At 45.1% G+C, this 19,079-nt stretch overlaps 1 protein-coding gene across 1 annotated transcript in view; it reads right to left on the minus strand.

Annotated features, from left to right (window-relative positions):
- tmem175 (transmembrane protein 175) overlaps positions 1-19,079 on the minus strand; it is a 52,128-nt gene that overhangs the window by 17,528 nt on the left and 15,521 nt on the right. Inside the window, exons 3-4 of the mRNA XM_055640132.1 lie at positions 14,264-14,361; positions 13,921-13,972 (exon numbers count right to left, since the gene is read on the minus strand). Coding sequence (XP_055496107.1) covers positions 13,921-13,972; positions 14,264-14,361 — 150 coding nt within the window. The remainder of the gene's footprint in view (positions 1-13,920; positions 13,973-14,263; positions 14,362-19,079) is intronic.

Raw genomic sequence — 19,079 nt, forward strand, 5'->3', positions numbered from 1 at the left:
GATTGTTTGAAATAGTATAAAGTCTGTTGAACAGAAGTGATGCTGCCGCTAGTCTAACTTCAAAATTTTACCACAAGGAAAGCATGGTCTCACTTATCTCCTAATTCAATTGAATTGGCCAGTTTCACGTGCTGATTCCTCATTACATTGCACAACATTTTGGTTGTTAGCATTTGATTCACTGCCTTCTCCTAAAAGCATCCAACCAATATGGAAGTAAGTAAGTTGTCACAAAGAGCGTTAAACACTACTTATACGTTTATTACATCTTACTGTTCACTCATTGATGGAGACTTGAAAGTGACTTCTTGAAAGACATCTGGGACTTACTGGACATTACTAAATATTCACAAATACTCAGGGGTCTGTCCCATATAGGCGACTCTTTAGACGAGTGCCAAGGACTAGTTTTAATGGAATTCACCTACGACACCTGGCGATAACCTACGACAGCACCTACGACAACCCCTACGTCAACCTACGACAACCTACAACAGCAAAATTTGTAGCCACTGTCCCCAAAAATGTTGCAACATGTTGACATTTTTGTGGCAGTTACCTGTAGTCGCCCTAAAATAATTGCCTAAGTGGGACAGGCCCATCATTGACACTATTTCTGAAATTTTCCCCAAGGATTTCACAATACATTAGTTGATGTTGCAATTTTCTACCTTGTTGGATACTTTTAAGAAGCCACAGGAGAAAGGGAGCTGGATAATGGGCATCTTCCTAGGGTTCTCCCTTGGCAAGCAAAACAATGGGAGAAGGATGAGAGATTGGCAGAGCCGCAAAAGAGGGATAGGAAGCAGAGGAGGTTTACTTGTGTTTTTGGCATTGGTTATTGCTCCTCCTTGCACCTCCATCACCAGGATCTCCTGAACTGGATCTGAGAAACCTGTACACCTTTGCATTCAGACTCTGGACTACTCCAAAACAAACCCCTCTCATTCCACTCAGAAGATGTGTTCAGCTGGAGTAGTTTGAGTGCTAAACGTGAAGGCATATATTTTAACACAAATTGTAAATACCAAGAAATCAGAAAGATAGTATCTAAGTTGCATGCAAAAAACAGATTTTCAAATGGGTGTGTTTTCAGTCAATAAATTTCTGCCCGGGGAAATGATTCTGATTGTCTATACGATCTATGCCTCTCATAATTCTTTGCACTTCTATCAAGTCTACCCTCAAGTGCAGAGAGCAGTGCAAACTTAGTCATTGAGTTCATGCAAACTGGATGTTAAGGGAATCCATATGATAATAGTGCTGGCATATGGAGTTCAGGTAGAAGATCAGCCATGACCTCGAAGGAAGACAAAGCAGGTTTGAAGGGCCAGTTGGTCTACTCTAAGTGTGAGATGTTGCACTTTGGAAGGTTGAATATAAGGAGAGAATATAGTTAATGACAAGAACGTTAACAGCATTGATGTGCAGAGGGATCTTGGAGTCTAAATTCACTGCACACTGAAGGTGGCAGCATAAGTAGAGAGGGTGCAAAAGAAGGCGGTATGCTTGTGAAGGGCATTGAGTATAAAAGACAGGAAGTCATGATATAGCTCCACAGGACTTTGGTTAGGCTGCATTTGGAGTATACGTGCTCCCCAATTTATGATGCTTCGACTTGCGATATTTCGACTTTATGATCGGCAAACGCTCGGCAGCAACAGTGTGCCGCACTCCACTTCTGGTCATGTGATCGCAATATATTAAATGCGTTTTCGACTTGCGATATTTTAGGATGGGTTTATTGGAACGTAACCCCATCGTAGGTCAAGGAGCAGGTGTTCTGCATGTAATTGTAGTTGCCCCATTACGGGAAAGGTGTGTAGGCTTTGGAGAGGGTGCAGAGAAGGTTTACTAGAATGCTGCCTGGATTAAAGGGGTTCAGCTAGAGGGAGAGGTTAGATAGACTTGGATTGTTTCACTGGTATGTCAGGGGTTAAGGGGAGACTTGATAGAAGTATGTTAAATTATGTGAGGAATAGGTAGGGTAGACAGTCAGAACCTTTCTCCAGAGTGGAAATGCCTAACACTAGAGGGTGTGGCTATGAGGGAGAAAGTTTAATAGAGACTGTCCCCCAATGCTGGGGGGGGGGCAAGGGCACGCGGAGTCACAGGGGAGGGCTGGTCCTCGAACGCAATATTCCACTAAAATATTCACATAGGTCCCGATATGCACCACTCCCCAGAGAGGGAGGTGTTAGAGAGGGGGGGTGGTGGTGGTAGTGAGGGAAGGGGGTAGAGAGGGAGAGGGGCAGAGAGGTAGGGGGTAGAGACCCTACCCTATCTCCCTCCTCCTCATTTCTCTCATCCTCCTCCCCTTATTCCTATTCCCTGCCCCAGGACCTACCCAGGTCGTAGTGCAGCGCCAGGGCCTGGACAGCTTGTGATTGGTGCACTGTGAGAGGCAGGCAGCTTGAGAGCCCATTATTACCGCTGGCAACGTCTCATTGTGATGTCATTGTGGCAATCGGCAAGCAGCTTGAAAGCCCATTGTGATTCGTGCACTGTGAGAGGCATTGTGACATCATCACTGGACGCTCTCTGAGAAAGCAGTTTTGGCATTTATTGAAACTTTAAATCATGAATAACTTCGGAAACATAGGTTGAAATGCGACGGGAAGATGTTTATCACTTCGACGGGAAAAATGTGAGTAGAATATGTGAAAGTGGGAAGGCTGTGACGTAGCGTTTGGAAGAAGATAGGAAAAAGCAGAGCAGAGTGACACATTGCCGGCCAAACAAAGAGTTTTAGTAACATAGATGTGTTAGAATAGTGGCGTTTAAGAGACTTTTGGATAGGCACATGGAAGTGCAGGCTATAGAGCGGGGGTTCCCAACCTTTTTCGTTCCGTTTACCCCTGGCACATAACAATGTTATTTCACTTATTTATCAACAACTAATGATGAAAAGATACCAGATAACAGATACCAGAACAAAACATGTCAATGAGAAAAAATATGTACAAATCCAGAATCAACAAATTTACCCCCTGGGTAGGTGAAATATACACCAGGTTGGGAACCCTTGCTATAGAGGAATATGGATCATGTACAGGCAAATGAGATCAGCTTACCTTGGCATCATGTTTGGCACAAACATTGTGGGCCAAAGGGCCATTCCAGTGCTATGCTGTTCTATGTTCTTTTTGCTTTCGGTCTAATAACCAATTCTCTAACCATGTCAGCAGATTATTTCGTATTCCGTGTGCTCTAAACCTGTTGCCCAACTTCTTCTGTGGGAGCTTATTGAAAACCTTCCAATAATCTGAATAGACAAAATCCGCTGATTCGGTTTTATCTAAACTAATAGCCACATCCTTAAAAGAACACCAGTAGTTTAGTTAAAAACGTTGTTAAATCAAAAAAGCTGAAGAAACTCAGCGGGTGAGGCAGCATCTATGGAGCGAAGGAATAAGCGACATTTCGGGTCAAGACCCTTCTTCAGACTGATGTCGGGGGTGGGCGGGAAAAAGAAAGGAAGAGTCGTAGGCTGTGGGAGAGTTGGGAAGGGGAGGGGAAGGAGGGAGAAAGGCAGGACTATCTGAAATTGGAGATCAATGTTCATACCACTGGGGTGTAAACTCCCCAAGCAAAATATGAGGTGCTGTTCCTCCAATTTGGGCCTCAATCTGGCCATGGAGCAGGCCTAGGACAGAAAGGTCAGATTTGGAATGGGAGGGGTAGTTGAAGTGCTGAGCCACCGGGAGATCAGGTTGGGAACTGAACGGAGGTTGGGCAAAGCGATCGCCAAGCCTGCGCTTGTTCTCACCAATGTAGAGCAGTTGACACCTGGAACAGCGGATGCAGTAGATGAGGTTGGAGGAGGTATAGTAGGATATAGTAGGAACAAGTTTCCTGAATGTTTAGTATAAAGTCCATCCTCTTATATATTTATGTGAGGAAGTCAATGATAATTTGGAGCTCAGCCTCCACATGTGCACAGACATATTGAAAGATTGAACAGTTTTTGTTCATCCTATAGACGCACTCCAGCTGGGGGTGTATTACATATAAAATACATTGTTGGTGTTTGGTCAGTCGAGGGCTTGAGCAGCATAATAGTAAGATTAAACGAGAACTTACCAGTTTGAAGTTTGATCTTTATTTGATGAGGAGTTACGTTGAGGGAATACGTGAAGACCCCGCCAGCACGCATGCGCGACATTCTTCAAAGCAGCGGTGTGAAATCACAGTAATATTAAGTGAAATAAACATAATAAGATAAGAACTAGGATACTAGTTGACCTTTATAATAGAGGGTGAGCGTGGAGGGCACGTATTCCATCACCGTAACTCCTCATAAAATAAAGATCAAACTTCAAACTGGTAAGTTCTCGTTTAATCTTACTATTTTACTTTGGAGTCATGTGAGTGACGACGTGAAGATTTTAAAGATCTGTGATTTCATGCCGTGGAACTAGTCCATGCTTCACTCACTGCCAAAGTCATCCAAGGGAGGAAGTATGTTATCGTATTCAGACATGAATCAAATTCAAACAATAACAATTTATATTAACAAGATTAATGCTCCCTTGGGCTAAATATATTACAGAATTCAAAATTGATTCTGCAACACCGCAGGTTTGGTTATTGGCTTATTATAAAAGAGTTGGAAGGTCTTCTCTCTAGACCACCCTGCTGTTGCCAGGATATGGTCCATATGCAATTCCATGTCTCTAGCTGCCGATGTTGCTGCTGCCCTTGTGGAATGAAATTAAAAATGTCAGTATCCACCCCAGCAGCTCCCAAAACCTGTCTGAGCCATCTAGAGATGATCTGTGCTGATTCCCGGCCATGAGGCTGTTTATAGCTGACCCATAGCGCCAATTCTCTACCTCTTAATAATTTTAGTAGTGTTAAGGTATAGTGGAAGGTGTGTGATACACACAGTCGGGTGTCAGATGGGTATGCCTGGAATTCCAATTCTGTCCTGATGTTCCTGGTCTTTTTTGTTTAGCCAGCTCCAAGATGCGAAGTTTATCTTTTCTGTAGATACCATCATATTGTCCAGTTTCAGTTTATGTAGAGACCGGACCCTTTGAGTTGAGACCAGTGCCATCAGCATACTGATTTTAATGTGAGCTTTTCCAGGGACAGGTACATTGCTGGTGACCAACCCCTTAGCAACATGAGTACAACACTGACATCCTAGATCTGGGAGTACCTCGCTCTCGGAGGGTTAGTGTTGTAAATAACCCTCATAAGTTTGGCAACTAGAGGGTGAGATCCCATGGAGCTGTCCTGGTGCCTGTCTCCAGTAAGCTGACAGGGCACTCCTAGCGCAATTGATAGCGCTGCAGCTCAGTCCTTCATCAATATGAAGGCTGGGACAGGAATTCCAGGACGTTGGTGATTGTAGCTGTATTATACGCTACACCAGTCTTTGAGCAATACAACTCCAATATTCTTATGCTGGAGAGGTACTGCTTCTTTGTTGACTCGTGATAGGCCGCCGTGATCATATTCATGGTCCTGTCCGTCAGCCCAGATCTAGCATGATGGACATATATGGTTCAAAGACCATGTCAAGGACCACAGGGAACCATGGCTGTGTAGGCCAATCGGATACTACCAAGATACCTGATGCTGAGTCCATATGTATTTTGCGTAGGACCCGACTGATGAGGCAGGAGGGGGAAAAGGCATAGAAAACAATTTTCCCCAAATCAGCGAGAAAGCGTCCATTGCTGCTGCCCCAGGCCTGGTTCCCAAGGGACATAAGTCGGTAATTGGTGATTGAGTCTAGATGCAAATAGATGGATATCTGGTGTACCATATCGTATAGTAATATCAGCAAATATTTTGTGGCCCAACATTCGGTCGATATCTGGTGTACCATATCGTATAGTAATATCAGCAAATATTTTGTGGCCCAACATTCGGTGCTGTCATTAACTTTTTCGTGACCTGGTGTCTACCACTGTATTGAGCTTACCTGGTAGGTAAGTTGCTGATAGCCAAATATGTCTATTGACACACCATTGCCAGATTGTATTGGCTAGATTGACACATGATATCGATTTTATTCCACCCATATGATTAATATATGCCACCACTGTGGTATTATCAATTTGTAGGCGGACATGCAAATGGTGCATTGTGAACAGTAGGCTTTTAGCCCATGAAACGCACCCAACATTTCTAAATAATTTATACCCAGTGTTTTTAGTAATGATGATTCCTGATGTTCCATCTACCACCAGTACTGGATATAATGTTAGTAGCTCCCCAGCCATGATTGCTTCCGTTTGTAATGTGAATGATGGTTTACTAATTATGATGGGCTGGAACTGTGCCAAATATTTCCCTTCCACCATTGTATCTTAGTGCTTGCACCTCTGCCCTTTTTTTTTTTAACTTTGATAATGCAAAGGTCCAAACTGAGTAGCTGGAAATGCTGCTACTAGTTTCCTAATTTCTCTTGCCACCTAGAATGAATAGATGGTTTATTTGCAACAATCAATTTGTTGCAGGCTTCCACAAAGTCTGCTGCTTTATTCTTTGGCAATGTTACAGACATGTGGATAGTGTTAATTGTGAATCCCAGATAGTCCATAGTTGTGGATGGCGTCAACTTAAGATTTATCTGGATGGATGATGAACCCCAGAGTTTCAAATAAATGTTTGGTAGCTAAAACTGCTGATTTAGCTAGTTCCAGGGTTTTCCCCACAATTAATATATCATCAAAATGAGTATACTTTACATAAGTATTCAGTTTTGTTAAGTCAATGATGATGTGTCATCCACCATCTTTTTTGGTTTTCGTAAATATATTGGATACAAATTTTAAAGAGTCATGTGCCAACCTCTCTATTATACCATTGGTATATAACCTTTCCAGTTCTGCCTGTCCTTCCAATTTCTCCTGTTGTGAGAGTACAACTTTTGGTTAGGCACATGTTGAACTGGTGGCATATCTTTTAGATGAATTCAATTTCGTATCCCTGAATACTCTGCAGTATATTTTATTAAAATCAGTGGTAATAAACCTCCATGCTTCCCAAAACAAGTGTAACGTTCCCTTTGTTAGTACAGGTCCTACACCTCTTGTGTTCCGGAAGAAACCAGACCCACCTACCTCCATGGTTGCCGGTGGTACGTTTACTTCTTCAGCTTTTGCCTCTTCTGTGGATGAGGCGCCAGAGTGCGGGGTTGGCACATTTTCCATGGGGTTCGCTCTGGGCCTTGGCCTAAAAAGGACCTTTGTGGTTGCTGCGTGGGCCCTCATGCTTTCACCAGCGTCCTGGTGTTGATGCCTGCTGGTGGATGCATAGGGATGCTGCCGTCTGAGGTGTGGTCTGCCCGTTGATGATGATGCCCTCATGAGCCGGACGGCTTTAAACTCTTCGTCGAGCTCTTTGACTTGTTTAGACAAGTTTCCCCCCTCCCCCAAACAGCAGTATCTGCGGTTGTGTTGCAGCTGTTTCGCACAACCCTGCAAATTTGGGGTTTAGTGCAGGTTTTATTGCACTCTTTCGCAAGCAATTGATTTCATACTGTGTATTGAGGAGCAATGCCAGTGTGTCCTACTGAGTGTCCGTCATCTCAGTACCATCGACTGAACGAGCAAACAATGTTATGCCCGCTGTCAGAAGTTTTAGATTCTTCTGTAGTTTGACCTCCTGGGTTCTTATGCCAGTCCCATTGTACCCCCAGATCGCATTGTTTACTGCAGGCACTTTTAACAAAGTAAAGTTCACAGGAAGCATGTACATCTCCGTATTTTCGTTAACTACCTGTTCCTGCAGAGGATGGAAGGACAGGTAGTCGATGCTGGCCGCCAGCTTGGTCTGCAATGGTACTCCTGACCACAAATTTGGTGACCACTCCCAGTAGCTCCTTAGGATCCTGCACCCCCAGCACACTGCCGTTTTCTTCAGTCACGTCCCCTTCTTCAGGACCAGCCCAGTCCTGGCCCGCAATGCTCCCCTCTGTCGAGGGAGATGCATTGGACAGCCCTCGATAAGGTGCTGTTATGGGAGTGCGAAGACTCCCATAGTGAGCTTGCTCCATCTCCCGGAGCAAGTCACGTTGGAGCATTTGCTCCATCAACTGCTTTATGTGGGAGAGGTGGCACCTCTGCTGCACTCGGGCAGTGCGTCCTCCCAGCCGGACTCATCTGAGTATATCGGCTGAACCGACTCCTGCTGGGCTTTGCCTCCAGCCCGCTGCGCTGGTTCGGGCTGTACAGCTCGCGGCGCTGGGCTCAGCTGAGCAGAGTTGATGTCGGTGACTGGACTACAGCAACTGCTCCAGACGGTCACTTCCACTGGCCTGACTGACTTCTGCTGGGCTTTGCCTCCAGCCCGCTGCGCTATTTCCGGGTGTACAGCTCGCGGCGCTGGGCTCAGCTGTGCAGAGTAGACGTGACTGTGGACCGCAGACTCTGCGGTCCAGGTGCCGCTGGTCGCCCCCGGCTGCCGGGCTGTCGGAACTTTCACAGTTCCCCGCTGCCATTGAGACACGACCCATTTTTCTTCCCCTTGTCCATGGTGCTACAACACAAAGCACAACAAGGGGAAGAAATACGACCTTAGAATAAAAATTCTTACCTGTAGGTCTGTTTGTTCAATTTTGCCGCGGGAGAGCTCTTCCCCCGCCCGTCGCTGGTGCCATGCGTGAGACGCTATGTCGCGCATGCGTGCTGGCGGGGTCTTCACATAGTCACTCATGTGACTCCGAAGTAAAATAGCAAGGGAGAATCAGAAGAAGGTTGTTGTGTTGACATACCTTTGCTTGACTTAAATACGGGATGTGTAAATGACCTGGAATTGGTTGGAATAGTGCCTTGCACATCTTGGGTAGCAGACATGGAATAGCCACTAGGTTCTGAGGGTAGACTTATTTGAGAGTGGTCCCTTATAATCTTCCGCAGTTGATGGAATCAAAGGCAGTTGTGCTATTGGAAATGCCATGTACAGTGGCTGGTGCTTTACTCTGTGTTTTGTTGGATTAGCCGTGTGGTGAAGATCATATTAATTGTATGTCTTGATGAATGGATCTGCACTGGCATTATGGAAGGAAATCTCTGGTGACTGGGAGGAGATAGTTGTGTTGACCTTTTCTGTGAGACAAAAGGGAGACCAGTCTGTAAATACGGAAACCGGTATCCTTCTTTGAAAACAATCACATAACAGTACTTGGATTGGCTTCCTCTTCCCCGATGAGTGAGACGAGGTCATGAAGTGCCTCTCTGACATGTGTTTTATGCAGTTCATTTTCTCCAACGTTTTTGCTGTTTTTTCCCCTCATTTCCAGTCCCTGCACCCTCCTCCACTACAATCAGCCTGAAGAAGGGTCCCGACCCGAAACGTCACCTATTCATTTTCTCCAAAGATGTTGCCTGACCCACTGAGTTACTCAAGAATTTTGTGTCTATCATTGGCATAAACCAGTATCTGCAGTTCATTTTTATTACACTTGGATCAAGAAGATTGATGCTTGGCAAGTATGTACTTGCTTCTCCATGAAAGCAGGGTATTGATTGGTCATGACAAATTCTTATCCAATTGTTTTGTCAGGAGGGATTGCTTTGCATGATTATGCAGGCAGAGGTAATATAACCTGCATCACTTATATTTTCATACTGTGGGAGAGATTAGCAGCAGAGTAACAGACAATGTTCCCAAACCTGGATGCTGTGACTAACTGTAGTGTCCTTTATTATTACTATCAAAGCTTCAATCAACTAACTCTAGCATAGTCAGAGTATTCAACCTGGAGCCTTCCTCATTTCTGTGGTATAATTACACACCATCGTCAGATATCAATATGAAACCTAAAGTAATATACTATGTCTTACATCAAATGTAATATCAAATATACAAAAGTGCAATGTCCGTACTGGGAAATGTGTTAATGTGTAATATAAAAGAATAGTAAGATTAAACGAGAACTTACCAGTTTGAAGTTTGATCTTTATATTATGAGGAGTAACGTTGAGGGATTACGTGAAGAACCCGCCAGGACGCATGCGTGTCAATCTTCAAAGCAGCGGTGTGAAATCACAGATAACAGTAAATGAACTGAACATAGTAAGATTAGAGAAATAGGATACCAGTTGAACTTTATGATCGAGGGTGGGTGTGGAGGGCACGTAATCCCTCAACATTACTCCTCATAAAATAAAGATCAAACTTCAAACTGGTAAATTCTCGTTTAATCTTACTATTTTACTTCGGAGTCACGTGAGTGACTACGTGAAGATTTTAAAGCTCTGTGATTTCATGCTGTGGAAATAAGTCCAGGCGTCATACACAGCATCAGTGGGCCAATGATGAGTGAACATTAATATTGCATTCAGACATGACATTGATATAGACATGTTGATGCTATTAATGAACAATAGTGGGAATCGTAACCTCCCTCAACCTGGAGGAAGTATGAACCATACCTAACAGAGCTGGCAAATACCCCCGATCTGGCAATGGGTTTATTCTGAATATTTGTACAGATTAATGGTTTGACCATCCTGCAGCCGCTAGGATGTGGTCCATAACCCTGCTGCTGAGGTATAGCGGTCCTGGTAGAGTGAGACTCAATTTCAATGTACACTCCTGTATATGCCAGACCCATTTAACCCTCTGGAGAAGGTTCGTAGTGATTCCTTCTAACGAGGTTTAATGTAACTAACAATATTGCTAATCAGAGTCTATGAGGCTCTTAGGGACCTTGACATACTAGTATAGATGCGTGATCACACGCTACCCAAGGTCCATGGGATATGCAACATCCAGTTTGGTCTGTGTCCCTGTCTACTCTGCTTGACTAATCATAACAAAACATGTTATTATAGTACACAGATATGATCATTCTATCCAGTGTAGCAATGACTGGATCCGTAGCGCTGTACTCAGTGCCATGGCATAACCACTGGTACGTGAGTTAGACCAAGGACAGGGATGTTGCTGGTGCCTAATGGCGAAGTGACGTAGCACAATGTTAACAACCCATATCTCTGCATCCCTAGGCCTAGGAGGTTTTTAGTTGACGATACCCTTCATAATCTAGACATCAGAGGGTGAGACCGGACAGAGTGGTTTGTATTCTCTGCAGCCAAATGATGAATAGGTATTTGAGGCACAGTAAATGGAATTTTAACTTGATGTTATAATCCCATAAAACTGAATTTCAATGTGTCAGTCATCCGTGCCGAGTTAAACGTAAAGAAGAATAAACAATACTTCCCATCTCCTATGCGGTTTGCTGCTATTTGGTGCTATCCCTGCAATCTGCAGTGAGCACTCCTAGTGCTTATGGTTTGACAACCCGAGCCGCAGGAAACGGTCTCTCAAGAGTCTGTAAGTCTAAGAATTGATTATATCATGCAGAGGATGGTTTCAACATCACAACTGAACCAGCATCTTTTTTGTCCGGAAATAACCATGTAAGGTTTTATGCTCATTCCCCACATCAGCGGGAACCATGGGTATATAATCCCACAGGCACTATGAAAACCCAGAAGCGGGAATCTTGCTGGATTTTGCAAGACCAGTCTATTGAGGCCAAATGGAGGAAGACATAAAAGAACATTCCTCCCTAGTGTAGCGAGAATGCACCCTTCGCCACCAATATGCCTCGTATTTTTTGCAACTGTTGATTGAGCCTGGATGCAAGCATCACAATCGTTAGTGTTCCATCGATCCACAATGTCATTAAATACATTGTGATCACTCATTCATTCTGTGTTGTCATTGATTTTGCATGATAATACACCAGTGCTAAATGCAGTTAGGTAAAACTATCACCGGATACTTTGATTTGGTTGTACCTTTGTGATTAACATATACCACAACCAAAGTGTATCACCTTGGACTTGTGCATGCAGGTTATGCCTATCCACACGCCCTTTAATGCACTGAATGCACCTGGTGTCCATTGGCAGTTGATACCATGACTGAACACTTGATAACTCATGCTAATCCCATCTGCCTCCATAACTAGAGATGGTATTAGTAGATTTCCCATCTTTGGGCAATAGCATCAGTTTGGAAATGACTGAAGATTTACAGATGAGAGGTTTTTAGTGGAGCAAAGCTGAATACTGTTCGTCCATCATTGTGACTTTGTTTGTTTCAGCTGAGAATAGCAGAGGTCTAATCTTTTGTCTCAGAGCTAATCACAGACAAATAAATGGTTTGATTGTATCCTAATAATCAATAGTTTCAGTTGGTATCAACTTAATTGGAATTTAACTGGATGGGTGAGAACCTCAATTTCTCAAATATAGCTATGTGGCTGATAAGGCAAATTTAGTAAAATACAGTATGTTCAATATCATTCAGATTGGCCATGCCACTTATTTGTTAGTTCTGTGCAGTCGAAGCACTGATTGTAGTGATTTGGTAAATAATCTGGAAACTGAAGTTAGCCCATTTTGCAACGCTTCTGAGTGTATCATTGCCTCATCCAGTTAAATTTCAAATATCTTCAACCCTGTGAGAGGAAATGATCACATGGAAGTTATTCAGAAATGTCTATACTGCACATGCGGGTTGAGGCTGTTGACAATGATCAGACTGCATCCCATATTGTGAACCTGCCTTGAAAGGCAACTCCAACCATACCTGTTGTGCAGTATAAACTAATCTTATGTGATCCCAAACCTGTGTAAATATTCAATCAGTTTGAGTATTACCAACTTGTATCCGTGACAAGAGACATCATCGATGCGGCCCCATACCTTTATCCAAATGGGAGGACTTATGCAACCCGGCCCAGGAGCTGCCTCAACCATGTGTGCATGATTTTGCACTTCTGCTCCTGGGAGGTAGAGGAGCTCGAATACGGGGTTGGCGCATCTTCCAGGAAGGCCATTCTGGGCTGTGGCCTAAAAAAGACCTTTGTTCTGGTTGTACGGCCTTCAAGCTTTCACCAGCTTCAGTGCATCGCGGTTTGCTGGTGGGTGCATAGGGGTGCTGCCGCCGGAGATGTGAGGTCTTGTGTGATGATATGGCCTTCTTGAGCCCGATGGCCCTCATCGAGCTCTTGTTGCTGGTTGTGTTGTTCCTGCACCCCCTGCACACTTGTGGTATCTTCAGTCAAACCCCTGTCTTCAGAGTCAGCCCAGAAGTGACTCCTAATGCTCCCCTCTGTCGAGGGAGATGCATTATGCAGCCCTCAATAAGGTGCTGCCTTGGGCGTCCTAGGACCCCATGGTGACTAGACTCCATATACCGGAGCATGTCACATTGGAGCATCTGCTCCATCAACCGCTCCATGCGGGATATGCGATCACAGTGCTCCCACTGGCGGTGAGTATTCACAGCCCGACTTGTCCGAGTCTTCGGCCTGTCTGACTTTTTGCTTGGCCTTCCCGCTAGTCTGTGGTGTCGATTCCAACTGTGCAGGTGCCAGGTCGGAGACTGATGATCGATTAGCGGTCCAGGTGTAGCCAACCGCTGCTGACTCCCGCACTCCCGCGGTCCTCCGCAGTCAGTCTCCATTTGGACTTAGTCCATGGTTCCTTTCCTGTAACACATCCTCACAGAAATAGAACTTAACAACCTGAGAGTAAAGAATTTACCTGCAGGTCCTGTTTTAAACCTTCTGCTGCGGGGTCTCGAGGTCGGGGCGCCTCTCCGCCCCCCCCCCCCCCCCCCCCCCGCCGTGCTGAGTATCGGGGTATCCCCGATGTGTTTCCCCAGGTGCCACGGAGGGTGCTGGCTCTAACGCCAGCGGCCCGAGAGGCGAATTCACCGCCGCCCGCCCCCGCGGTCTTAAAAGCGGCTTTTGTCGCGGGGTATCCCCGCTGTGTTTTCCCAGGTGCTACTGGCACCAGTATGAAGCCGCTGGCTCCAAACGCCAGCGGCCCGATAGGCAAATTCACCACCGCCGCTCTCGCATTCCATGGTCTTAAAAGCGGCTATATGTCAGGGTATATCCCCGATGTTTTCATGTCATGAACATTTTATACTCACCAAATTGAGAAGGGCAAGAACATCATCTATTTGTTCAATTACTTGGAATAATCTATAAAAAATGAATATTTAAAAATTAGTTCATATTCAAATGCAATACGAATTTTTTAATAAACTGTAACCAGGAAATGATTCCAAGTCAGAAAATATTATGTCATCATATTCATTCCTTGGTGAGTCCTGAACAATGAGTACAAGACAGTTTGGCATAACTTACAGAAAGAAGAGCACCAGCACTCACAATAACCGTCTGCTTAGCACAATCACTTGCTTTCCCTTAAGATAACATTTAAATGCAGTGATTACATTTAAAATGCAGTGCAGTGCAAAAAACAATATTTACCTGATATGCGACGCCCAAGCCACAGTCACTATTAAAAACGTCATTATGTAAACAGCTATTTTGGTTGCAAGAAGTTGCTGCAGACTTGCTTCCAGTTCCTTGGGTTAGAAAATATAACAACTAAGTTATGTGGTTTTAAATCAAGTGAATACAAATACTATATAGCATACAAGTAGAAAATGCTGTGAAAATTCAGCAGGTCAAGCAACTACATTGGATAAAGGGACAGAGCTAATGTTTCAGATTGATGACTTTTCATCATGATAGGCAGACCGGGAATGGAACACCAGAATGGTGATGGTAATTTGTGAGTAGGAATAAAGAAAATCCTAAGTGACATGTCGCCTGTATGGTCGTGAGTAGTCGTCCAAAGAATCGTACCTTTTTCTGGTCGCCGCTGGATTTTTTAAACTTTTTGAACATTTTCGGCAACCTGCTGCGACTATGACGGGTGCCGGCAGGCCACCGAAAAAATTGCGTAAGTGGGACATGCCCTTAAGGCTTTTTATACATATACTAAAAACAAGAGGGCAACCAGAAGGTAGAACCGCTCAAGAATAAAGGAGGGAATTTATGCTTGGAGTCAGAACATGGAGTAAATGTGTACTTTGCATCATAGTAAATGTGTACTTTGCTGTTCATAGACTTCAGTTCAGCCTTCAACACGATAGTCCCCACCAGACTGGCCGGGAAGCTACTGGAATTAGGGCTCAACACCCCCGTGTGCCTAGGCCCTGGACTTTCTCACCGCCAGGCCCCAGGTAGTCAAGATGGGAGGGAATACATCGAAGTCCCTCACCCTGAGCACAGGATCGCCCCAGGGTTGCATCCTCAGCCCCCTATTGTACTCCCTGTACACACATGACTGTGTGGCTAGGTTCAGCTCCAACTCAATAATTAAGTTTGCTGATGACACTGTGGTGGTGTGCCTGATCTCAGACAACGATGAGAAGGCCTACCGGGAGGAGGTGGCTGATCTAGCACTCTGGTGCCAGGATAACAGCCTCCTCTTGAACATCAAAAAAACTAAGGAGCTGATCGTGGACTTTAGGAGGGCACATCATCCGAGGACGTACACACCATGAGGATAAATGGGGATACTGTGGATAGGGTGAGCTGTTTTAAATATCTGGGTGTCCACATCTCTGAGGATATGACATGGATATCACACGCCACAGCACTCGTGAGTAAGGCAAGGCAGCGCCTTTACCACCTCAGGCAATTGAGGAAATTCAGAGTGTCTCCGAGGATCCTCCAGTGCTTCTACTCAGCGGCTGTGGAAAGCATCTTGTCCGGAAATATTACCATCTGGTTTGGGAACTGCTCTGCCCAGGACAAGAAGGCTCTGCAGAGAGTAGTGCGTTCGGCCGAACGCACTATGGGAACTTCACTCGTCCCCCTGCAGGAACTATACATCAGGAGGTGCAACTCCAGAGCCAATAAAATCATGGGAGACCCCTACCACCCACGCAACGGACTGTTCCAGCTGCTACGGTCAGTCAAACGCCTCCGTTGCCGTGCTGTGAGAACGGAGAGGTTGAGAAGGAGTTTCTTCCCAGAGGCCATTCGGACTGTAAACTCCTATCACACCAGGGACTAACTTTACTGTACGTTTTTCCTTCCAATACTTAATATGTAAAAGAATATGTGTGTGTTTACGATTGTGTTTATAGTTTGTTTGGTTGTTTGTTTGTTTGTCTTTTTGCAGAAAGTCCGCGAGCATTGCCACTTTTCATTTCACTGCACATCTCTTATGTGTATGTGACGAATGAACTTTACTTGACTTGACTGTTCACCAAGGAGGCCATGAGAGATAGTGAGATCAGTGTAGACAATACTAATATGCTAGAGCAGTTTGAAATTAAGTGGTGTTGGGGTTCTTGAAGAGCATTAAGGTGGCCTAATGGGATCTATCTAATTTATGGAGCGAGGCAAGAGAGGAGATTGCAGGACCATTGATTTAGATCTTTATATTTTCCCTAACCGCAGATGAGGTCCCGGAGGACTTGAGCGTAGCCAATGTTGTTCCTTTGTTTAAGAAGGGACGTAGAGATAATCCAGGTAATTATAACCGGTAAGCCTCACTTCAGTGGTAAGGAAGCTATTGGCGAGGCTTCTTCGGAATGGGATTTACTCGTGTTTGGAAGAGAGATAAATGAGAGAAAAAGAAGTTCAGTATATATATATATACACACACACACACACACACATACAAATACTCACAAGTATATGTATTGTAGTATTGTACTTCCGGTGGCGCTGGTGCCAGCAGCCTCCACCTACAGCCCGGTATCTTTTTGTTTTTTTGTTTATTTATTTAGTTATGTTAAAGTGTGTTTTTTTTGTGTTTTTTTTGTGTTTTTATGTGGGGGAAGAGGGCACGGTGCGGGGGATACCGTACTTCAGCCGCTTCCTGGTGAGGACGCGACTATTATTCGAGTCGCGTCCTCCCCCCCCCACAGCGGCCTACCTGCCTGGATTGGCGCGGCCTTTCCTGCCGGGATCGACCGGAGCTCCAGCAGCGGCGGGACAGCGCTGGAACATCGCGGGGCTGGCGATGCCTTACCGGGGGTCGCCGTCTGGAGCCCGGAGTGCTGGACCTGCTGCACCAACATCACGGAGCTGCGGTTTGCGGAGCTCCCAACGCGGGCGGCGCTGACTAATCAACGCGGGGTCCTGTGACTCTGCCCGGCTCGGCCTGCGGACTCAGGAGCTGCAGACTCCGGCAGCGGGAGGCGGCTGATCAGAAGGTCCGGGCCGCTGAGGAGGAGGATGTTCACCGTTGGGGTTCGGCGTCGGCGTTCCACCAGCCCGGCGTGAGGGCCTGAACATCAGGCCACCCGGGGCGGCGACTGCGGGTGCTTGGAAGGCCCCGTCCACGGATGAACACGGAGGGGAGGCTGGCTGGACTATGGTGCCGTCCTCACCTGGGTGCCATTTATGTTATGTTGTGTCGTGGACTTCTGTATTTGTGCTTTTTTTTTTTTAAATTTTAATTCAATTTCAATTTTATTTTTAATATGTTTTATTATTTATTTATTATTTATTTTTATAATTTCTTTGTGATTTTTTTAATGATACTGCCTGTAAGGAAAATTCATTTCGTTGTCTCAAATTGAGACAATGACAATAAATTTGAATACAATACAATACAATACAAGTACACACACACAAATATATATATATATATATACACATGCATACATACTGAAAAAACAAACAATAGTAGTGCAATAATAATTGTCTATTGTAGTTCAGAGCTTATTTGAGGTTGTAGTGTTTAATAGCCTGATGGCTGTAGGGAAGAAGCTGTTCCTGAACCTGGACGTTACAGTTTTCAGGCTCCTGTACCTTCTTCCCGGTGGCAGTGGTGAAATGAGTGTGTGGCAAGAGTGGTGTGTGTCTCTGACAATGCTGGCTGCCTTTTTGAGGCAACGACTCTGATAAATCCCTTTGATGGTGGGGAGGTCAGAGCCGGTGATGGATTGGGCAGTGTTCACAACTTTTTGCAGTCTTTTCCACTCCTGGACTTTCAAGTTGCCGAAACAGGCCATGATGCAATCAGTCAATATGCTCTCTACTGTACATCTGTAGAAGTTCAAGAGAATCCCCTTTGACATACTAAATCTCTTAAATCTTTTCAGGAAGTAGTCGTTGATGTGCTTTATTTATGATTATAATTGCATCAGTGTGCTGGGTCCAGGAAAAATCTTGGGAAATATGCATACCCAGGAATTTGAAGTTTTTGACTCTCTCCATCATGGTTGATATAAACAGGATTGTGGGTCCTTATCCTTCCTCGTCCAAAGTCCACAATCGGTTAATTGGTTTTAATCTTAGAGAACCAGGTTGTTGTGCGAGCAACATTTGGTCAATAGGTCGATCTCACTTCTATACTCTGACTCATCACCATCTGTAATTCGTCCAACAATGTTGGTGTCGTCTGCGAACTTAAAGATGGAGTTTGCACTATGTCCGGCTACACAGACATGATTATAGAGTGAGTAGAGCAGGGGGATGAGCACGCAGCCTTTAGATGTTCCCGTACTGATTGTTAATGAGGAAGAAGTATTTCTGCCAATTCGAACAGACTGTGGTCTGTGGATGTGGAAATCGATCCAATTGCAGAGGGATGCGTAAAGACCCAGTTCCGTGAGCTTGGTAGCCAGCTTTTATTTTTAATCAAAAAATTATTCAATTATTAAAATAATATTTACAATAGAATAAAACAAAACAGAACCCACCACCATAATACAAGACAAACAAATATACCAAAAAAATTACAACTATGTTACAATCCTTGTCAAGCATGCATTCAACCCACTGCGGTGCCCAACAGTCCCGGAAATTCCCCAGGGTGCCCATGGACTGCACGTAGTCCCATTCTAACACCAGCCGAGCGCGGACATAACCCCAGAGAAGGGGCTGGCAGCCGGCTCCGGCAGAGTCCTCTTCCGCCTGTCACCGTGACACGCGGATGGCCAGCCCAGGAGCAACCTGTCCAGGACATGTTCGGCCCTACCCTCTACCCTACACACAGGGTGGCCGAAGATGAGGATGGTGGGTGAGAAGTGCAGCCAGAAGGCAAGGAGCAGCCCCTTTAGATAATGGAACAGGGGATGCGACCTCACACACTCCATATACACGTGGTACACAGACAGTTCCAACCCGCAAAAGTGGCAGGCGCCTGGCGAGTCTGTGAACCGCAAGAGGAACAGGTTGCAAGTGACTCCTCGATGCAGTACCCTCCACCCAGGTCCCCGATGTAGAGGGAGAGAATCCCTGCGTAGAGGGACCTCCATCGGGGGGCTCCCTC

Source organism: Leucoraja erinacea, chromosome 1, assembly GCF_028641065.1.
Source record: "Leucoraja erinacea ecotype New England chromosome 1, Leri_hhj_1, whole genome shotgun sequence".
NCBI lineage: Eukaryota > Metazoa > Chordata > Chondrichthyes > Rajiformes > Rajidae > Leucoraja > Leucoraja erinaceus.